The 20,657-nt window shown below is 73.7% G+C and overlaps 3 protein-coding genes across 3 annotated transcripts; 2 read left to right on the top strand and 1 right to left on the bottom strand.

The window, feature by feature from the left end:
- Positions 1-545: 545 nt before the first annotated feature.
- On the bottom strand, positions 546-5,748 carry LOC148052465 (tumor necrosis factor-like). Its single transcript, XM_087730080.1, has 4 exons — positions 5,624-5,748; positions 2,087-2,126; positions 1,714-1,779; positions 546-1,177 (listed from the first exon to the last, which is right to left on the bottom strand). The coding sequence occupies exons 2-4, from the start codon at positions 2,112-2,114 to the stop codon at positions 681-683; spliced, it is 591 nt and encodes a 196-aa protein (XP_087586206.1). The 5' UTR covers positions 2,115-2,126; positions 5,624-5,748; the 3' UTR covers positions 546-680.
- Positions 5,749-6,730: 982 nt separating this feature from the next.
- Positions 6,731-10,056, top strand: CSNK2B (casein kinase 2 beta). Its single transcript, XM_087730109.1, has 7 exons — positions 6,731-6,859; positions 7,039-7,122; positions 7,216-7,317; positions 8,693-8,809; positions 8,924-8,999; positions 9,558-9,747; positions 9,861-10,056. The coding sequence occupies exons 1-7, from the start codon at positions 6,812-6,814 to the stop codon at positions 9,949-9,951; spliced, it is 708 nt and encodes a 235-aa protein (XP_087586235.1). The 5' UTR covers positions 6,731-6,811; the 3' UTR covers positions 9,952-10,056.
- A 1,374-nt stretch (positions 10,057-11,430) lies between these two features.
- On the top strand, positions 11,431-20,607 carry ABHD16A (abhydrolase domain containing 16A, phospholipase). Its single transcript, XM_087729806.1, has 21 exons — positions 11,431-11,568; positions 11,701-11,757; positions 12,745-12,811; positions 13,075-13,161; positions 13,267-13,352; positions 13,642-13,718; positions 14,194-14,298; positions 14,835-14,949; positions 15,038-15,139; positions 15,230-15,293; positions 16,017-16,066; positions 16,156-16,279; positions 17,559-17,663; positions 18,184-18,247; positions 18,359-18,415; positions 18,508-18,570; positions 18,845-18,921; positions 19,181-19,279; positions 20,049-20,095; positions 20,289-20,456; positions 20,590-20,607. The coding sequence occupies exons 1-21, from the start codon at positions 11,446-11,448 to the stop codon at positions 20,605-20,607; spliced, it is 1,755 nt and encodes a 584-aa protein (XP_087585932.1). The 5' UTR covers positions 11,431-11,445.
- The last annotated feature ends 50 nt before the right edge of the window (positions 20,608-20,657 follow it).

Consider the following 20,657-nt stretch of genomic DNA (forward strand, 5'->3'; position numbering starts at 1 on the left):
GATGTGGGGAGCTCTGGCGCCGGCCCACGGCCCCTCCCCCCCCCACATCCTGCCCCTCCCCCCCCCCGCCGTGGGGCAGCGCAAGGGATTCTGGGAGCCCGGGCCCCCTCCCAACTTGGGGGGCGCCGTGGGGGGTTCCCCTCCGCCGAGTTTGGCTTGCGGGGGAGGGGGGATCCCCGGGGGGGTTCCCCCCAAAAATACCCGCGGGGGGCGGGGCCTCCCCCTCCCTCCCCCCCTCCCCCAACCACCAGCCGGAATTTCCAAAAAAACTCCGCTTTATTGGCGCCGCGCCCGGCAATAAATAACCCCGGCGGCAATAAATTAAGGGCCCCCGAGCCGCAGCGGGCGCGTGTCACCCCGCAGCGGCCCCCGGGGCGGGGCCGCGCCCATAAATACATAAATACCGCAATAAATAACGCGCCGCCCCTCCCCCCGCCCCCCCCCCCCCCCAGCGAGGCCGGCCTTTCCCCGGGCGTTCACCCTGGGCCCTACTGACTCCCGTGGGGTCTCGGGGCCTCCCCGTTCACCCCGGTCCCTACCGATGGCCGGGCGGCGCCGCCCGTTCGCCCTGGTCCCTACCGAGCGCCCTCGGCCTCGCGCCCCCGCTGGCCCCGTCCCTGCCCGTTCACCCTCGCCCCTACTGACCGCCCCCCGCCCCGCCCCCGCCCCGCCGCGGCCCCTCAATCGACGCCCACGACCCCGAAGTAGGCCTGGCCGCCGCCGTGGAGGTCGAGGAAGCGGCCGGCCGTGGTGGTGGCGGCCAACTGGTCCCCGCGGCGCAGCTGGAAGACGGCGCCTTGGTAGAGCGACTCGAACCAGAGCTGCCGCCCGTCGTCGTCGTCGTCGCCGCCGCCGCCCTCCTCCTCCTCCTCCCGCCGCCGCCGCCGCCGCCGGCGGCCGGCGCCGGGGCAGACGGAGCGGACGGCGGTGAGGAGGGGGACGTCGCGGGGGTACTCCTCGGAGAAGCGGGAGACGGAGAGGCGGAGGGGGCGGGCGGCGGCGGCGCGGGGCGGGCAGCGGCCGCCCTGGAAGGCGGCGGCGGCGTAGACGAAGTAGAGGCCGTCGCGCGGCACCACCAGCCGGTTCCCCCGCAGCCGCACCCCGTTGCGCACCAGGGACGGGGCCACGCGGTCGTCCCACACCAGGCCCTCGGGCGAGGAGGGGGAGGAGGAGGAGGCGGAAGGAGGGGGGGGGGGGGTGTCAGCGCCGTGGGGGTCCCCCCGTGCCCCCACACGGCCCCCGCGCCCCTCAACCCCCCCAGGACCCCCGATGTCCCCCCGCCTCCCCCCATCCCCTCAAATCCCCCCCAGGACCCCCAATGTCCCCCCTGACCCCCGTGTCCCCCCCCGCCCACTTGTGCCCCCCCGGACCCCCCCCCGCCCCCATACACCCCCCGTGTCCCCTCAAATCCCCTCCCCCAGGACCCCCGTGCCCCCCCAGGACCCCCCATGTCACCCCCGTGTCCCCCCATCCCCTCAAATCCCCCCAGGACCCCCCTGTCCCCCCCAGGACCCCCAATGTCCCCCCCCCTGTCCCCCCCGGAACCCCCCAGACCCCCGTGTCCCCCCCCAGGACCCCCAATGTCCCCCCCGTCCCTCCCCCGCCCACTTGTGCCCCCCCCCCCCAGGACCCGCCCCGCCCCCATACACCCCCCGTGCCCCCCGCATGCCCCCCCCCAGGACCCCCCAATGTCCCCCCCGTCCCCCCACTCACCCACGACGTGCGCGGCCGGTTTGTCCCCCCGCGGCGCCTGCAGCAGCTCCAGCCCCGGCTGCGCCCCTGCGGGGGGAGGGGGCGGTTGGGGACAGCGGGGGGGGGAGGGGACCCCGGGGGGGGGGGGGACGGGGACATCTGGGGACACGGGGGGGGGGGGGGGAACACGCGCGGGGCCTGCGGTGGCCTCGAAAGGGGATGTGGCAGCCGAGCGCCCCCGGGGGGTTTCCGGGCGCCGGGGGGGGGGGGGGGGGGGGGGGGGACGGACACACGGATGGATGTGGGGGGGACGGACGGACGTGGGGGGGTGGATGTGGGGGGGACACACGGACGGATGGGGGAATGGACGGACAGACGGACGGGGGGCACTCACCGAGCGCGGCCGGCGTCGGCATCGGCATCTCCGTGGGGTCCTGGGGGAGGGAGAGGGGTCAGCGGGACGGACGGACACGGGGACGGACGGACAGACGCGGGGCACGTGGGGACAGACGGACGGACGCGGGCAGCGGCGGCAGGCGCCGGCTGTGGGCAGGGAGGGAGGCAGCGAGGGGATGGACGGACAGAGGGACACAGGGACGGGGGGGTGAAGGGACGGACGGACAGGAGGAGGGAGAGACAGAGGGACGGGGGGACGTGAGAATACAGATGGACAGACGGACGTCGGGATGAGCCCGGGACGGAGTGACAGGTGGCGGGAAGGACAGACGGACAGCAGGAGGGACGGATGGCGGGACGGGCAGACAGAAGGATGGACGGACGGCAGGGGGGACACAAAGCAGGGCGGACAGACACACGGACAGGACAGAAGAGAAAAGACCCAGAGGGACGGGGGGACACGGGGATGGAGACAGACAGACGGACGTCGGGATGAGCCTGGGATGGAGGCAGAGCGAGTGGGAAGGAAGGACGGACGGATGGCAGGAGGGACGGACGGACAGACGGCGGGAGGGAGGGATGGAGGCAGGGATGGGAGGCTCGGAGAGGCGGGCACCCGGACAGACAGACGTACGGGCAGACGGACGGACGTCGGGATGAGCCCGGGACGGAGCCACAGGCGGCGGGAAGGACGGACGGATGGCGGGAAGGGACAGAGGGATGGACAAACAGACAGGGTGACAGATGGACAGCAGGAGGGATGCGGAGCGGGATGGGCGGACGGACAGACGGCGGGAGGGAGGGACGGACACGCGGACAGACAGACATACGCACAGACGGACGTCGGGATGAGCCCGGGACGGAGCCGCGGGACGGACGGACGGACAGCGGGAGAAAGGGACGGAGGCAGGGACGGGGGGGGACAGACAGACGGACACGCATACGGAGGGACGGACGGACGGACGGACGGAGGGGCCGTACCGGCGGGCGCAGGCGCAGGAGGGCGGCGGTGCCGAGGGGCAGCAGCAGCAGCAGCAGCGCGGTGACGGCGACGCCGGTGACGGCGGCCGCGAGGCCCCGGCGCGGCCCGCGGGGGGCGGGGGGGGGGCGGGGGGGGCCCGGCCATGGCTCCTGCGCCGCCCCCCGGCCCCCCCGGCCCCTTTATGGCCCCGCCGGGCCCCTCGTCACGGAGCCGCCCGCCTCGTCACGGAGGGACACGCCCCGTCACGGCGGGACGCGCCCCGTCGCGACACGCCGCCCCCCACCCCCACCCCGGGAAAAGCCCCCGAGGCGCTGGGGCGCCCCACGCCCCCGTCCCCTCTGCCCACCCAACCGCAGCTCTATGGTCCCCCCGCGGCCGCTCTCTCCGCCCAACCGCCCGCTCTATGGTCCGCCCCGACCGGAGCCCGCGGTTAACGCCCCCCTCCCCCCCCCCCCCGGGAGCGGGAAAAGCCCGGGGGGGGGAGGGGCGGATGTGGGCGGGGGAAGGGGCCCCCCCAAAAAGCGGAAGCGACTCGAAACCGCCGCCGCGGAGCCCCCCGAAACCGCCGGCCCCCGAAACCGTCATTTCCGCCCCAAACCGCCGCCTCCCCCGGCAATCTCGGCGCCCCACAGGCGGCCTGGGTTTGGGGGGGGGGGGAGGGGGGCTCCCCCCGCCCCCCCCCGTTTATTGCGCCTCGGTGGGGGCAGGGCGGGGGCACGGCCTGGCAGCGGAGGCGGGCGGCGCTTTCGGGGCCCCCGCGGGGGTTTTTGGCGGCGCCGGGGCTCCCCGCCGGCTTCGGGGGTCGGCGTCGCGCTCGGCCCCGGCGGCTCCGGATCTGGGGGGCAGAGAGGGGCTGGGACCCTCCCCCACGGCTGGGGGGCACCCGCGGGAGACGTGGGGCTGACGTGGGGCAGGGTGGGCTCGCCGTGGGGCAGGGGGGTGAGGTCGCTATGGGGCAGGGCGGGATCGCCGTGGGGCAGGGGGGTGAGGTCGCTATGGGGCAGGGTGGGCTCGCCGTGGGGCTACATAAATCCTGGCATAACCATGGGGCGGGGGGGATCTGCTGCAGCCGTGGGGCAGCCGTGGGGCAGAGTGTGGAACTGCTGTGGGGCAGCCGTAGGGCAGGGTGTGGGGCAGCCGTGGGGCTGGGTGTGGGTCCGCCGTGGGGCTGGGTGTGGGTCCGTACCTGGGTCCCGGGGGGCTCCCCGCACTCCTGCAGCAGCCGCTCCAGGCCCTCGGGGCTGGGGGGGACACGGGGGGAGGTGTGGGGCAGCCGTGGGGCAGCTGTGGGGCAGCCATAGGGCTGGGTGTGGGGCAGCCGTGGGGCAGCCCTGACAACCCACACGCCCCCCCCAGCCCCCTGTGCCCCCCCCCAGACCCCCTCCAGCCCCACAGCTCCCTCCCTGCCCCACATCTGCCCCCTAGCGGCCCCCCCAACTGCCCCTCCTGCCCCCCAACTCCCTCCCCAGCCCCACATCTGCCCCCCAGCTCCCCCTCCTGCCCCACATCTGCCCCCCCAGCCCCATAACTGCCCCCAGCGGCCCCCCCAACTGCCCCTCCTGCCCCCCAACTCCCTCCCGGAGGGTCGCGGGCTGCTGGGGTCAAAGGTCAGAGGTCAGCGGGGGGGGGCGGGGTTGGGTCTCACCGAATGGCGGCGGAGGCCTACGGCGGCGCCGGGCGGAAGCGGCGCTCGGGCGGGCGGAAGTGGCGTCAGGCGCGGGCGGAAGCGGCGCTCGGGTGGCGCAGCGCCCCCTGGCGGCCCGGCGGGGGGGCTGGGAACGACGCCTTTCGCCCCAAAAGCCCCCACGGGGGGGGGGGGGGGCACCTGGGGGCTTTGGGGGGCACGGGAGGGGTCCCGGGGGGCACCTGAGGGTCTGGGGGGGGGGGGTTGGGGGGAGGCCTGAGGGGGTGGGGGTCACTTGGGGGGCTGGGGGTGGGTGTTGGGGGGAGGCCTGAGGGGGTGGGGGGCACTTGGGGGGCCCGGGGGTCTTGGGGAGCAGAGGGGGGCCCGGGGGGTTGGGGGGCCTCACCGCCCCATGTAGGCCCGCAGCCGCCTCTCCCAGGCGCGAGCGGCCGCCTCGGAGCGGGGGGCCGCCCCACCCCCACCCCCTGCCCCCCGCCGCCGCCCCCGCCCCCCGCCCGGGGGGGCCCGGCCACGGCGGCCGCGTCCCCCGCCCCGAAATGGGTGACGCGGGGTCTCCCCGCCGGGCAGCCCAGCCCCCCCCGGTCCCGTTTGAGGAGGGTGGGGAGGGGGGGGCGGCGCCCCGCCCCCGCCCGGCCCAGCCCCCCCCGCCCGTCCCAGCCCCCCCGCAGCAGCAGGCGGAAGCCGGGGTTGGTGGGGGGGATGTGGAAGGGGGGAGGGGGCGGCGGGGAGCCCCCCCCCCGCGCCAGGAGGTGGGCGGTGGAGCTGCGGTGCTGCCGGGGGGGGTCCTGGAAGTGGCTCCCGCAGGTGGGGCAGAAGTGGGGGGCCGGGGGGCTGCGGGGAGAGGAGCCTCGTTAGGGGGAGGGGAACTGGGGGGGGGGGGGGAGGGGGAAGGGGGGGGTCGCACCCACCGTGGGGGCTGGTTGCCCGCGGCCTGGGGTTGCCCCTGGGGGGGGCAGGGCCCCCCCGGCTCCTCGGCCAGGAGGCCCTCGTAGAAGCGCCGGGCCTCTTCGCCGGGGGTGGGGGCGGCGGCGGCGGGGGGAGGGGCGGCGGGGGGCGGGGAGGGGGGGCCTGCAGGCACCCGTCCTTCCAGCCCCCGCCCTGGTCCCGGCCCCGGGTGAAGGCGATGAGGTGGGACATGGCGGGGGGGGGGGAGGGGGGCTTCAGCGCTGGGGGGAGGGGAGAGAGGTTAGGGGGGCGGGGGGGAGGGGAGAGAGGTTGGGGGGGGGCGGGGGGGGGCCAGGGGGTGAGGGTGGGGCTGGGGCTGCGATAGGGGGCCGGGACGGGGCGGGGGGGGCTGGGCCCGGCCGTGGGGCCTGGATGGGGGTCGGGGAAGGGGCTGGGGGCCGGTGTGGGGCCGGTGTGGGGCCGCAGGGCCGCTGTGGGGCCGCTGTGGGGCCGGTGTGGGGCCGGGCCGGGCCGCGGGGCCGCTGTGGGGCCGGTGTGGGGCCGGGCCGGGGGCCCCGGGGATCCGGTAGGGCCGCACTCACCATAGAGACGCCGAGGCTTGGGCAGAGCGGAGCGACGCCGGGCGCACGCGCGGGATGGGCGGGGCCGGGCGGCGCACGCGCAGAACCCGCCGCGGGGGGGAGGGGCTTCGCTAATGACCCCCTCCGTTAATTAGCCGTTAATTACCGGCGGGGCGGGGCTGCCCCTCCCGCGCGGGCCCCGCGGCTCCCAGCGTGCCTTGCGCCGCCGCGGCGGCGGGCGCTGATTGGCTGCTTCCGGGGAGGGGGCGGGTTGTAGCGAGGCGGGCTTTAGGGAGAAGGGGCGGGGCTTAGCAGAGGAGGTTATGGGGGCGGGGTTTAGCGGGGAGGGGCGGGGCTTGGCAGAGGAGGGGCGGGGTTTAGAGGGAATGACTACGGCGGAGGGGAGGTGGTTTGGCGGCGAGGGGGGCGGGGTTTAGCGGGGAGGGGCGGGGTGTAGCAGGGACCGATTAACCCGGAGGAGGCGTGGTTTAGCGGGGAGGGGGCGGGGTTTAGCGAGGAGGGACGGGGTTTAGCGAGAGGGATTAACAAGGAGGGGGCGTGGTTTGGCGCCGAGGGGGGGGCGTGTCCCTCGGGCGACCCCGCCCTTCCCGCCGTGCCCCGCGGCGGCGCATGCGCGGTGCGGGGAGGAGCGGGCCCGGATCGCCCCTGAGAGCCGCGGTGAGGCCCGGGGGGAGCGGGGGGGACCCGGCGGGGGACCGGGGGGGCTCCGAGGGACCGGGGGGGCCCCGGGGGGACGGGGGAGGGCGGTCGGGGCCCCCTCAGGGCGGGCCGCGGGCGCTGCCGGGACCCCCGGGCCCTCCCCCGGGCCCTCACCGCTCCCCCGCCGCTCCCCGCAGGCCGCCGGGACGATGAGCAGCTCCGAGGAGGTGTCGTGGATCTCCTGGTTCTGCGGCCTCCGCGGCAACGAGTTCTTCTGCGAGGTCCGTCCGTCCCCCCTCCCCGTCTGTCCGTCCGTCCGTCCGTCCCATCCGTCCGTCCGTCCCCTGACCCCCCCCGCCCCGTTCCCCCCGCAGGTGGACGAGGATTACATCCAGGACAAGTTCAACCTGACGGGGCTGAACGAGCAGGTCCCGCACTACCGGCAGGCGCTGGACATGATCCTGGACCTGGAGCCCGGGGGGGGGGGGTGGGGGGTTCATAGGGGGCTGTAGGGGGACTGGGGGGGGGGGGGTGGGGGGGGTTACGGGGGGGCTGGGGGAGATTTAGGGGGCTTTGGGGGGGCTGTAGGGGATTTTAGGGGGCCTATGGGGGGGCTTTAGGGGGGTTTGGGGGTATTTGGGGGGTTATAGGGGGCTGTAGGGGGACTTGGGGGGGTTGGGGGGCTATGAGGGATTTTAGGGGGCCTACGGGGGGCTTTAGGGGGGTATGGGGTTTATAGGGGGCTGTAGGGGGGTTGGGGGGCTCTGGGGGGCTGTGGGGGTTATAGGGGGATTTCAGGGGATTTGGGGGCAATAGGGGAGTTTTAGGGGGCTTTAGGGGGGCTTGGAGTGGTTTTAGGGGGGCTGTGGGGGCTTTTTGGGGGGGTTAGGGGGATTTTGGAGGGTTTTAGGGAGCTTTAGGGGGACTTGGAGAGGGTTTAGGGGCTTTGCATGGGTCTGGGGGATTTTGGGGGGGTCCGGAGGATTTAGGGGTGTTATGGGGGGGTTTGGTGGGGATTTGGGGGGGCTTTAGGGGGATTTTGGGGGGCTTTAGGGGGACTTGGGGAGGGTTTTGGGGGGGCTCGGGGGTTACAGGAGGCTTATTGGGTATTTTGGGGGGATTCAGTGGAGTTTGGGGGGCTTCAGGGGGATTTGGGGCGGGCTTGGGGGGGTCTGTGGGGATTCGGGGGGCACCTGGGGGATTTATGGGGGGCTTTGGGGGGTGGGGGCTTTAGGGGGACTGGGGGAGGGGTTGGAGGAGTTTTGGGGGGTTGTGGGCGATTTTATGGGGATTTGGGGGGACTTAGAGGGGGATGGGGGGCTTTAGGGGGATTTTTAGGGGGTTTGGAGGAGTCTGAGGCGATTTATTGGGGGGTTGGGGGGCTTTAGGGGGATTTTGGGGGGCTTTAGGGGGATTTAGGGGGACTTGGGGGAGGGGAAGTTTGGGAGAGCTTAAAGGCGTTTAGTGGAGCCTGGGGGGATTTTAGGGGGACTTACGGGGATTTTAGAGGGATTTGAGAGTGTTTAGGGGGATTTGGGAGATTTTAGGGGGGATTGGGGGATTATTTCGGGGGTTTAGGGGGATTTGGGAGATTTTAGAGGGGATTTGGGGATTATTTGGGGGGTTTAGGGGAATTTGGGAGATTTTAGGGGGGATTTGGGGATTATTTGGGGGGATTTGGGGATTATTTGGGGGGTTTAGGGGGGATTTGGGAGATTTTAGGGGGATTTGGGAGATTTTAGGGGGGATTTGGGGATTATTTGGGACATTTTAGGGGGGATTTGGGAGATTTTAGGGGGGGTTGGGGGGGTTTGGGGGGTCCCAGCCCTCCCTGAGCCCCTCCGCCCCCCAGACGAGGAGCTGGAGGACAACCCCAACCAGAGCGACCTGATCGAGCAGGCGGCCGAGATGCTCTACGGCCTCATCCACGCCCGCTACATCCTCACCAACCGCGGCATCGCCCAGATGGTGGGTGGCCCCCGGGGACCCCCCCCCCCCCGGGCTCTGGGGAGCCCCCCCGGGCTTTGGGGGACCCCCCGACCCCCCTTTATCGCTCTTTTCCTCCCCCCCCCCACTTCCCAGCTGAAAAAATCCCAGCGGGGGGATTTCGGGTATTGCCCCCGCGTCTACTGCGAGAACCAGCCCATGCTGCCCATCGGTACGGGGGGAGGGGGGGGCGGGGGGGGGATTTGGGGCTGGGGGCCTCAGGGGAGGGGGCTGGGGGGAGGGGAGGGGTCCTGGGGGGGGGTCCCCAGGGGAGGGGGTGTTTGGGGGAGTGGGGGGGGCTGGGGGTGTGGGGAGGGGTCCTGGGGGGGGGGGTCCCCAGGGGAGGGGGTGTTTGGGGGAGTGGGGGGGGCTGGGGGTGTGAGGAGGGGTCCTGGGGGGGGGTCCCCAGGGGAGGGGGTGTTTGGGGGAGTGGGGGGGGCTGGGGTCCCCGGGGAGGGGGGCTGGGGGGTGGGGAGGGGTCCTGGGGGGTGGAATTTGGGGCTGGGGGGAATTTGGGGAGTCTGGGGGGAATTTGGGGCTGGGGTCCCCAGGGCAGGGGGGGGGGGGGCTGGGGGGTTTGTGGGGGGCCCTGGATGCCTGGGTCCAATTGGGGGGGCCCCGGGGTCCACGGGGGGATATTGGGGGGGGGGGGGGGAGGGGAGGCCCCGGGTTCACACACACACTGGGGGGCTGGGGGCTGAGCGGGTGCCCCCCGCGCCCCCCCCCCCAGGGCTGTCGGACATCCCGGGGGAGGCGATGGTGAAGCTCTACTGCCCCAAGTGCATGGACGTCTACACCCCCAAGTCCTCCCGCCACCACCACACCGACGGCGCCTACTTCGGCACCGGCTTCCCCCACATGCTCTTCATGGTGCACCCCGAGTACCGCCCCAAGCGCCCCGCCAACCAGTTCGTCCCCAGGTCGGCCCCCCCCGCCCCCCCGCCCCCCGCTTAAAAAGAAAAAAAAAACCCGCTTAAAAACGCGCTTCGGTCCTTCGTTCACTCTGGAACCTACTGACGGCCGCTCCCCGCAGGCTCTACGGTTTCAAGATCCACCCCATGGCCTACCAGCTGCAGCTCCAGGCCGCCAGCAACTTCAAGAGCCCCGTCAAGACCATCCGCTGAGGGGGGGGCGGCCCCCCGCGCCCCCCCCAAATCCCCCCCGCGCCCCCGGCCCTGCCCCCGCGCGGGGGGGGCCCCTCTTTAACCCCCAAATACAGAGAGATTCCGGAACCGGGAGGAAAATGGCGGGGGCGGAGGAGGGGGGGGGGGGATTGGGGGGGGTGACCCCCCCGACGGGGCGGGGGTGACCCCCCGACGGAGCGGGGGGGGCACGGGGGTTTGGGGCGTTTTGGGGGGGTTGAGGCAAGTTTGGGGGCAATTTGAGGTGTTTTGGGGCATTTCGGGTGGGATTTGGGGCGTTTTGGGGCCGTTTTGGGGACAATTTGAGGGGGTTTGGGGGCGTTTTGGGGTGTTCCTGGCTGCTTTGCGGGATTTAGGGTGGGTTTGGGGTATTTCAGGCAACTTCGGGGACGATTTGGGCGGTTTTGGAGCACTTTGGGTGGGGTTGGGGCGTCTTGGGGGGCGTTTTGAGGGATTTTGCGTCATTTTGGGGGCAGTTTGGGCTGTTTCGGGGTATTTTGTGTTGGTTTGGGCTGTTTTGGGGGTGCTTTGGGGTGGTTTTGGGGCGTTTCAGGCTGCTTTGGGCTGGTTTTGGGACAGTTTGGGTGATTTTGGGACGTGAATAGGCAATTTTGGGGCCGATTCAAGCTGGTGTGGGGGCACTTTGGGGCAATTTGAGCTGGTTTGGGGGCAATTTGAGGCAATTCTGTCTGGGTTTGGGGTCTTTCAGGCCGGTTTGGGGTGTTTTGGGCTGCTTTTTTTCACCATTTTTGACTACTTTGATGGGTTTTGGGGCAATTTGAGCCAGTTTGGGGGCATTTGGGGGGGCTTGGCCTGGTTTTGGGGCATTTCAGGGCGTTACGGGCAGGTTTGGGGTCAATCTGAGCCGGTTTGGGGGCACCTTGGGGCAATTCTGGCTGATTTTGGGGCACTTTGAGCCCGTTTGGGGCCATTTCGGGCTGTTTGGGGGGGCATCTTCGACTGCTTTGGGGCATTTTGGGACAATTCAGGCCGGTTTGGGGCGTTTTGGGGCCATTCCGGCTGGTTTTGGGGCCTTTCTGGCTGGTTTTGGGGCCATTTGAGCCGGCTTGAGGGCTTTTGGGGCCGGTTTGGGGCGTTTTGGGGCCATTCCGGCTGATTTGGGGGCAATTTGAGGTGGTTTGGGGCCTTTTGGGGCCGGTTTGGGGCGGTTTGGGGCCATTCCGGCTGATTTGGGGGCAATTTGAGGTGGTTTGGGGCCTTTTGGGGCCGGTTTGGGGCGTTTTGGGGCCATTCCGGCTGATTTTGGGGGAGGTTTTAACCCCCCCCTTCCCCCCGGCCACGTGCCATCCCCATGGCAACGCCCCGCTCCCCGTTGCCATGGCAGCGCGCGCGCCTCCGCCCGTAGGCGGGGCGTCTCCCCTCTTGGTCCCGCCCCTCGGCGGCCGCCGTAGCGCGGGCGGAAGTCCCGCCCCCCGCCTTCCCGCTCCGCTTCCGGCCGCCGCCGCCGCCGCCGCCATGGCGAAGCTGCTGAGCTGCGTCCTGGGCCCGCGGCTCTACCGCGTCCATCGGCCCCGCGGGGCCGGGTCGGGGCCGGCGGCGGGAGCGGGAGCCGGGGGCGGCCGGGGGGAACCGGCCTGGGTGAGCCCCGGGGCGGCGGCGGCGGCGGTGGGGGGGGGGGGGGGTTTGGGGATGGCGGCAAAATGGCGGGGGGGCTGAGGGGGGGAACAACCGGGCCGCGCCGTGGCCGCGGCCGTGCCCCCCGCCCCGCAGGACTCGTACTACCAGCCGCGGGGGCTGGAGAAGCACACGGACAGCGTCCTGGCGCTGGTGAGAGCGGGGGGCCCGGCCCGGAGCCCCGGGGGTCCCCGTCCCGTGCCCCCCCCCCCCCTCCCCCAGCCCCCCAATGGACCCCGGGACCCCCCCAGGGGCCCTGGACCCCCGCAAGGACCCCGGGACCCCCCTCACGGACCTGGGGACCCCTCCACACCCCCCGGACCCAGGGACCCCAGACCCCCCACGAGCCCAGAGACCCCCCTTTACAGACTCCAAGACCCCCCGCAGACCCGGTGACCCCCAGACCCCGCCCCCCATGACCCCAGGGACCCCCATGGACCCTGTGCCCCCCCCCCATTTACTGTGGCCCCCCCACGGACCCGGGGACCCCCCCCCATGACCCCAGACCCCCCATGGACCCTGTGCCCCCCCCCCCCCCCATTTACTGTGGGCCCCCCCATGACCCCAGACCCCCCCATGGACCCTGTGTCCCCCCCCCATTACTGTGGGCCCCCCTGGTCCGGGCCCCCCCCCCCGAGACCCTCAGACCCCCCCCCATGACCCCAGACCCCCGCCATGGACCCTGTGCCCCCCCCCCATTTATTGTGGGCCCCCCACAGACCCGGGGACCCCCCCCATGACCCCAGACCCCCCCATGGACCCTGTGCCCCCCCCCCATTTATTGTGGGCCCCCCACGGACCCGGGGACCCCCCCATGACCCCAGACCCCCCCATGGACCCTGTGCCCCCCGGTCCGGGCCCCCCCCCGAGACCCTCAGACCCCCCCCATGACCCCAGACCCCCCATGGACCCTGTGCCCCCCCCCCATTTATTGTGGGCCCCCCCACGGACCCGGGGACCCCCCCATGACCCCAGACCCCCCCATGGACCCTGTGCCCCCCCCCCATTACTGTGGGCCCCCCTGGTCCGGGCCCCCCCATGGACCCCCAGACCCCCCCATGGGCCCCGTGCCCCCCCCCATGGACCCGGTGCCCCCCCCCATTTACTGTGGCCCCCCCGGCGCGGGGGGGGCTCCCGCAGGCCTCGGTGCTCTGGTCCATCTCCTACTACGCCTCGCCCTTGGCCTTCTTCTACCTGTACCGCAAAGGTGGGGCCGGGGGCGGGGCTTGGGGGGCGGGGCTGATGGGGGCGGGGCTTGGGGGGTGGGGCTCATGGGGGGGCTGGGGTTGGTTGGGGGGGACATGGGGCTGGTTTGGGGGGGAATGGGGCTGGTTGTGGGGGGGCTGGGGGCTTTGGGGGAGGCTGGGGGGGTCAAGGTCGGGCTGGGGGGTCAAGGTCGGGCTGGGGGGGCCGGTGCCGCCCACGGGGGGGTCCCTGACCCCGTTTCCCCCCCCCCTCCCCCCCCCCCAGGGCTGCTGACGATGTCGCGGGTGGTGCCGCTCTCCCACTGCGCCGCCACCGTGGTGCTGCTGCTGGCGGGGGTGGCCTGCCTGCGAGGTGAGCCCCGGCGGGGGCGGGGGGCACCCGCGCGTCCCCCCCCGCGCGTCCTCCCGGCCCCCCCTCCCCCCCCCCGTGCCCCATCTCTGCCCCGCCCCCGCCCAGGGATCGGCCGCTGGAGCAACCCCCAGTACGTGGAGTTCATCTCGGTGCTGGAGGACAGCCACCGCCTGGGCACCCCCGAGGTCAAGGTGGGTGGGGGCCCCCCAGGGTGTCAGGGACCCCCCCAGGGTGTCAGGGACCCCCCCAAGGGTGCTGGGGACCCTTTTGGGGTGTCAGGGACCCCCCCAGAGGTGCTGGGGACCCTTTTGGGGTGTCAGGGACCCCCCCAAGGGTACTGAAGACCCTCCTGGGGTGCTTGGGACCCCCCCCCAGAGCCTTGGGGACCCCCCCAGGCTGTTGGGGACCCCCCCAGGGTGATTTGGGGGGGGCCTCACCCCGCTTTCCCCCTCTCTCCCCCCCCCCCCCCCCCCCCCGTAGCGCAAACTGGCCCACTACACCTTCGACTTCCGCAGCTGGCCCGTCGACTTCCGCTGGGACAGCGCCGGCCCCCCCTGGTGAGCCCCCAGACCCCCGGGGACCCCCCAAAACCCCCGGGGACCCCCCGGGGACCCCCTAAAATCCCCTGGTGACCCCCCAAAACCCCCGGGGACCCCCAAAATCCCCTGGTGACCCCCCAGCCCCCCCGGGGACCCCCAAGCTCTTGAGGACCCCCCAGATCCCCTGGGTACCCCCCAAACCGCCTGGGGATCCCCCAGTCTCCCTGGGGATCCCCCAAACCCCTTGCAGACCCCCCTGGGGACCCCCAAGCCCCTGGGGACCCCCCTGGATCCCCTGGGGACCCCCGAAACCCCCCTGGGGATGCCCCAAGGCCCTGGGGACCCCCCAAACCCCAGGGACCCCCCAAAACCCCCTGGGCACCCCCAGACCCCCTGGAGACCCCCCAGGGAACCCCCAGACCCCCTGGGGACCCCCCAAGCGCCTCGGGACCCCCCAAACCCCCCGGGGCCCCCCACTGACCCCCGCCCGCAGGGGGGGCTCCCGGGACGTGCCCCTGCTCCGCCCCCCGCCCCGGCAGCGCGGCGCCGCCCGCGGCGTCCTGGGGGCCCTGTGGAAGCTGCCCTGCCAGCTGGTCAGGTGGGCGGGGCCTCGGGGGGTGGGGCCTACCGGGGCGGGGCCTTGGGGGGGTGGGGCTGGGGGGGGAGGGGGGGGGGGGGGGGGGGAGGGGATGGGCCGATGGCGGGGCAGGGGTGGAGCCCTTGGCCGCGCCCCCAAGGGAGGGGGTGGAGCCTCTGAGCCCTGGTTCTGCTAAAGGGATGGGGGTGGGGCTTATTAGCTGAGGGCTGTCAGTCAAGGGAGGGGGTGGAGCTTTTTACTCATGGCACTGCCCCCCAAGGGATGGGGGTGGAGCCATGCACCTAACCCCGCCCATGAGGGAGGTCGGTGGAGTCCCTGCCCCTGCCCCCAGGGCTTGTGGGTGGAGCCCCAGGCCCTGACCCCGCCCCCAGGGAGGTGGGTGGAGCCCCAGGCCCCACCCCTGGGCAATGTGGGAGGAGCCCCGCACTACGGCCCTGCCCCCCTCCCACCCCCCCCGTGGGCGTGGCTACCCCGGGCGGGGCTGCCCCCGGCCCCGCCCCTCGGGTGGGCGTGGCCCGGGCTGACCCCGCCCCCAGCCTGCTGCTGGCGCACACCCTGGGCCGGCGGATGCTGTTCCCGGGCTCGGTCCGGCTGCTGCAGAAGGCGCTGCTGCCCGTCCTGCTGCAGGGGCAGGCGCGGCTGGTGGAGGAGGTGAGGCCCCGCCCCCTAAGCCCCGCCCCTTAAGCCCCGCCCCCCCCGAGCCCCGCCCTGACCCCGCCCGATCCCCCCCCCCCCCCAGTGCGGGGGGCAGCGCGCCAAGCTGCTGGCCTGCGACGGCAACGAGATCGACACCATGTTCGTCGACCGGCGGCAGGGCCCCGACCCCCGCGGCAGGACCCTGGTGAGCGGGGGAGGGGCGGGGGGGGGGCGGGGGCTGTCACCCCTCCCCCCGCCCCCCCCCCTCATTTGTGTCGTCCCCGCCCCCCCCCAGGTCATTTGCTGCGAGGGCAACGCGGGGTTCTACGAGGTCGGGTGCCTCTCCACCCCCCTGGAGGGTAGGGACCCCCCCAGCCCCACGGAGGGACCCCCCAGGGACCCCCCAGCCCCATGGAGGGACCCCCAGAGCCCCCTGGCACCCCCAGGCCCCCCCCAGCCCCACAGAGGGCCCCCCAGCCCCCCAGATCCCCCCAGCCCCACGGAGGGACCCCCAGAGTCCCCTGGGACCCCCAGGCCCCCCCAGCCCCACAGAGGGCCCCCCAGGCCCCCAGATCCCCCCAGCCCCACAGAGGGCCCCCCAGGGACCCCCAGCCCCACAGATCCCCCCCAGCCCCACGGAGGAACCCCCAGAGCCCCCTGGGACCCCCAGGCCCCCCCAGGCCCCCAGATCCCCCCAGCCCCACGGAGGAACCCCCAGAGCCCCCTGGGACCCCCAGCCCCCCCCCCAGCCCACCAGACCCCCCCCAGCCCCACAGAGGGCCCCCCCAGCCCCCCAGATGGGGGCCCCCCCCCCCAGTGCCCCATGGAGGGGCCCAGCCCGGGGCGGGGGGGGGGGGATTTTGGGGGGGCCCCGGGCCAGCGCCTGCCTTCGCTGGGGGGCGGCGGCCAGGGCTTCGCCTTTGGGGGGCTTCGCTTTCGGGGGCCCTGGGGGGTCCGTCCCCTTTTGGGGGGGTCTCTGCTTTGGGGGGGTCCCTGGTTGGCTCCGCCCCCTTTTGGGGGGTCCCCGGGCCGATCCATCCCCGGGACGGGGGTGACCCCCCCCCAATTCCCCTCCCCCGCAGCCGGTTACTCCGTCCTGGGCTGGAACCACCCCGGCTTCGCCGGCAGCACCGTGAGTCCCCGCCCCCCCCCCGGGTTTGGGGGGGACCCCGGGTTTGGGGGGCCCCCCCCGACCACGTCCGTCCGTCCGTCCGTCGGCAGGGGGTGCCGCTGCCGCAGAGCGAGGCCAACGCCATGGACGTGGTGATGCGCTACGCGCTGCAGCGCCTGCGCTTCCCCCCCCGCGACATCGTCCTCTACGCCTGGTCCATCGGCGGCTTCACCGGTACTGGGGGGGCACTGGGAGGCACTGGAAGGGGGTTCAGGGCACGGGGGGAGCACTGGGAGGGGGTTCAGGGCACGGGGGGGGCACTGGGAGGCACTGGGAGGGGGTTCAGGGCACGGGGGGGGCACTGGGAGGCACTGGGAGGGGGTTCAGGGCACGGCGGGGGCACTGGGAGGTACTGGGAGAAGCACTGGGAGTACTGGGAAGCACTGCAAAAAGGGTTGAGGGCACTGGGAGAAGCACTGGGAGCGCTGGGAAGCACTGGGAGCACTGGGAAAAGTGGTTGAGGGCACTGGGAGGTGCTTCAGGGCACTGGGAGGGTGTTCAGGGCATGGGGGGGCACTGGGAGGCACTAGGAGGGAGTTCAGGGCACTGGGGGAGCACTGGGAGGCACTGGGAGGCCCTGGAAGAAGCACTGGGAACACTGAGAAGCACTGTGAAAAGGGTTGAAGGCACCAGGAGGGGTTTCAGGGCACTGGGAGGCACTGGGAGGTACTGGGAGGGCACTGGGGGGGCACGGGAAGTACTGGGAGGCACTGGGAGGGAGTTCAGGGCACTGGGAGAAGCACTGGGGGCACTGGGATGGCACTGGGGGGGTACTGGGAGGTGTGGGGGGTACTGGGATAGGAACTGGGGGTGTTGGGAGGCACTGGGGGGACACTGGGAGGCACTGGGAGTTGTTGGGGAGGCACTGGGAGTACTGGGAGGGCCAGTTCACACTAAGGGGGGTACTGGGGGGTCCGGCTCAGACTGGGGGGCACTGGGGAAACTGGTTCAGACTGGGGGGCACTGGGGGGTTCGGTTCAGACTGGGGGTACTGGGCGGTCCGGTTCAGACTGGGGGGCACTGGGGAGGCCTGGTTCAGAGTGGGGGCACTGGGGAGGTCCAGTTCAGACTGGGGGGCACTGGGGGGTCTGGTTCAGACTGGGGGGCACTGGGGGGTCTGGTTCAGACTGGGGGCACTGGGGGAGTCTGGTTCAGACTGGGAGGCACTGGGGGGGTTTGGTTCAGACTGGGAGACACTGCAGAGGCCTGGTTCAGACTGGGGGGCACTGGGGGAGTTTGGTTCAGACTGGGGGGCACTGGGGGGGTCTGGTTCAGACTGGGGGGCACTGGGGGAGTTTGGTTCAGACTGGGGGGCACTGGGGGGGTCTGGTTCAGACTGGGGGGCACTGGGGGCTCCGGTTCCGAGCGGGGGGTCCCGGGGGCGGGCGGGGGCTCTGCGGGGCCGGGGGGGGCACAGGGGTGCCGCCGCCGCCGCCAGCCCGCGCCCCCGCAGCCACCTGGGCGGCCATGGCCTACCCCGACGTCGGGGCGCTGGTGCTGGACGCCTCCTTCGACGACCTGGTGCCCCTGGCCCTGAAGGTGCTGCCCCGCAGCTGGCGTGAGTGCCCCTCCCCCCCGGGGCCCCCAACCCCCCCCCGGGACCCCCCCGAACCCCCCCAACCCCCTCAGGGACCCCCCAATCCCCCCTCGGGGCCCCCAAACCCCTCCCCGGCCCCCCCAACCCCCCGGGCCCCCCGAAACCTCTCCCCTGGGACCCCCAATCTGCCCCGGGACCCCAACTCCCCCCCCCCCGCCCTGAGCCCCCCAGGGACCCCCCCAATCCCCTCCAGAACCCCCTAAACCCCCCTGGGACCCCCAAACCCTCCCCAAACCCCCCTGGGCCCCCCAAACCCCCCTGGGACCCCCAACCTCCCCCTAATCCCCCTGGGACCCTCCCAAGCCCCCCCCAGGACCCCCCAAACCCCCCACAAGCCCCCCCGAGCCCCCCCAAAAACCCCTCCCCCAGGACCCCCAATCCCCCCTTGGAGCCCCAAAACCCCCGGGACCCCCAACCCCCCCCCCCCCGGGACCCCCCGCCCCCCCCCCCCCCCCCAGGACCCCCCGCTGCCCCCCCGCAGGGGAGCTGGTGACCCGGACGGTGAGGGAGCACCTGAACCTCAACAACGCCGAGCAGCTCTGCCGGTACCGGGGGACCCCCCCACGGCCGGGACCCTTTCGGGGACCCCCCCGGACCCCCCCGGGGGCTCCCGCCGCCTGCGCCCCCCAGTTTTATGTCTCCCCCCGCCCCCCCAGGTACCAGGGGCCGGTGCTGCTGGTGAGGAGGACGAGGGACGAGATCATCACCACCACGTGAGCCCCCCCGGGACCCCCAGATGTCGGGGACCCCCCAGATGTGGGGTCGCCCCCCCCCCGTGACCGTGTCCCCCCCCCCCCCCCCCCAGGGTCCCCGACGACATCGCCTCCAACCGGGGCAACGACCTCCTGCTGAAGCTGCTGCAGCACCGGTGAAGTGGGGGGGGGGGGGGGGGTCCGGGGGGCTTAGGGGGGTCTGGGGGGCGCTTGGGGGAGCCCAGGGGCTTGGGGGGGCCCTGGGGAGGGGTTTGGGGGTCCCGGGGTGCATTGGGGGGCTCCGGGAGGGGCTGGGGGGGGGGCCTGGGGGCTTGGGGGGTCCCGGGGAGGGGGGTGGGGTGGGGGGGTCTCGGGTGGGTTTGGGGGTCCTGGTGGGGGGTGGGGCTGGGGGGGGGCTCCAGGGGGCTCTGACCCCTCCCCCCCCCCCAGGTACCCCAAGATCATGGCGGAGGAGGGGGTGGGGATCGTCCGCGAGTGGCTGGAGGCCGCCACCCCCGCCCAGGAGAGTAAGAGAGGCCCCGCCCCCCGCCCCTCCCCCACCGGCTCCGGGCAGCCCCACCCCCCCCCCCCCCCCCCCCACCGCCGGGGGGGGGCCCCCCGAGCCCCCGCCCCCCCCCCCCAGCCCCACTTTGCCAGGGACCCCGGTGGGGGGAGGGGAAGGGGGGTGGGGGAGGGGCTGGGGGGAGGGGGGTGGGGCTTGGGGGCCCGGGGTGGGGGAGGGGCGGTGGGGGAGGGGCGGTGGCAGACCCAGGCCCGGGCCCGCAGGCGCGGTGGCCCAGCGCTGCCCCGTGGACGAGGGCTGGTGCCGCTCGGCGCTGGAGGCCTTCGCCGGCGACCGCGACCCCCCCTTCCCCTGGAGCCTGGGTGAGCCAATGGGGAGCCGGGGGGCGGGGCGCAGCCAATGGGGAGCCCGGGAGCACTGGGAGCGGCCAATGGGGAGCCGGGGGGCGGGGCGCGGCCAATGGGGAGCCGGGGCGCAGGCGCGGCCAATGGGGAGCCGGGGAGCACTGGGAGTGGCCAATGGGGAGCCGGGGGGCGGGGCGCGGCCAATGGGGAGCCGGGGGGCGGGGCGCAGCCAATGGGGAGCCCGGGAGCACTGGGAGTGGCCAATGGGGAGCCGGGGGGCGGGGCGCGGCCAATGGGGAGCCGGGGAGCACTGGGAGTGGCCAATGGGGAGCCGGGGGGCGGGGCGCGGCCAATGGGGGGCCGGGGAGCACTGGGAGTAGCCAATGGGGAGCCGGGGGGCGGCCAATGGGGAGCCGGGGGGCGGGGCGCGGCCAATGGGGAGCCGGGGAGCACTGGGAGCGGCCAATGGGGAGCCGGGGGGCGGGGGGCGGCCAATGGGGAGCCGGGAGCATGAGGGCTGGCCAATGGGGAGACTGGGATTGTATGGGGCAGCCAATGGGAGCATTGGGTGGGGCTCAGCCAATGGGAGGGCGGGCGTGTCCTGGCCAGGGGATGCAATTGGCCGACGGCCGACACAAAGGCAGGGGATTGGCTGGGGGGGGGGGCGTTGGCCAATGGCAAACAGGTTGCTGATGCCTCAGCCAATCGGAGACTGGGTGTGGCTGGGGGGGGTGTGGCCACCACCGGCCCCTCCCCGTTTGACCCTTCCCCCGCCCCTCCCCCCCAGGCGAGGACATGGCGCCCGCGGGGCGGCGGCAGCTGGCGCTCTTCCTGGTGAGCCCCTCCCCCACCCCGCCCCTCCCCCACCCCGGGTCCCCTGCGGGGGGGGGGGGGCCGGCAAGGGTGGGGGAGGGGGTCGGGGAGGGGCCGGCAAGGGTGGGGGGGGGGGCAGTGGGGCAGCTGGGTGCCCTGACGCCCCTCCCCCCCTCTGCCCCTCCCCCTTTGCGCCCCTCCCCCCCCCCCCCAGGCCCAGAAGCACCTGCAGAACTTCGAGGCGACGCACTGCACGCCCCCCCCCCCCCCCGCCCTCCGCCCCCCCCGGTGCCTGTGGCGCCCCCCCCCCCCCCCCCCCCCCCCCCCCCCCCCCCCCACCCCGCCCCCCCCCCCCCTCCCCCCCCGCAAAACGGAATTAAATGTATTTTTTTTTTTAAAAGCTGTCGCTTAACGGGGGGGGGGGGGGGGGGGGAGGGGCAGCGGCACCGCTCGGGTCCTTCGTCAACATACGGGGGGGGAGGGGCGGCTGCCACGTGTGCCCCTCCCCCCGCTAGGCCACGCCCCCTTTGTAACCCCACTCTTCTCCCAAGCCCCGCCCCCTCCCGCAGCCCCTCCTGGCCAC

The sequence above is a fragment of the Nipponia nippon genome, unplaced genomic scaffold (assembly GCF_047370975.1).
Source record: "Nipponia nippon isolate SJK-2023a ecotype South Korea unplaced genomic scaffold, ASM4737097v1 scaffold_47, whole genome shotgun sequence".
Taxonomy (NCBI): Eukaryota; Metazoa; Chordata; class Aves; order Pelecaniformes; family Threskiornithidae; genus Nipponia; species Nipponia nippon.

What these genes read in the sequence shown, in the direction of transcription:
- ABHD16A (XM_087729806.1), top strand. Translation starts at nt 11,446, where the DNA reads ATGGCGAAGCTGCTGAGCTGCGTCCTGGGCCCGCGGCTCTACCGCGTC. An exon ending in ACCCCCGCGGCAGGACCCTG is followed by an intron (nt 15,140 to 15,229) that starts GTGAGCGGGGGA and finishes GCCCCCCCCCAG; the next exon opens with GTCATTTGCTGCGAGGGCAA. An exon ending in GTCCATCGGCGGCTTCACCG is followed by an intron (nt 16,280 to 17,558) that starts GTACTGGGGGGG and finishes GCGCCCCCGCAG; the next exon opens with CCACCTGGGCGGCCATGGCC.
- CSNK2B (XM_087730109.1), top strand. Translation starts at nt 6,812, where the DNA reads ATGCGCGGTGCGGGGAGGAGCGGGCCCGGATCGCCCCTGAGAGCCGCG. An exon ending in GCAACGAGTTCTTCTGCGAG is followed by an intron (nt 7,123 to 7,215) that starts GTCCGTCCGTCC and finishes TTCCCCCCGCAG; the next exon opens with GTGGACGAGGATTACATCCA. An exon ending in GCCAACCAGTTCGTCCCCAG is followed by an intron (nt 9,748 to 9,860) that starts GTCGGCCCCCCC and finishes CGCTCCCCGCAG; the next exon opens with GCTCTACGGTTTCAAGATCC.
- LOC148052465 (XM_087730080.1), bottom strand. Translation starts at nt 2,114, where the DNA reads ATGCCGATGCCGACGCCGGCCGCGCTCG. An exon ending in GCCGACGCCGGCCGCGCTCG is followed by an intron (nt 1,780 to 2,086) that starts GTGAGTGCCCCC and finishes CTCCCCCCGCAG; the next exon opens with GGGCGCAGCCGGGGCTGGAG. An exon ending in ACCGGCCGCGCACGTCGTGG is followed by an intron (nt 1,178 to 1,713) that starts GTGAGTGGGGGG and finishes CCCCTCCTTCCG; the next exon opens with CCTCCTCCTCCTCCCCCTCC.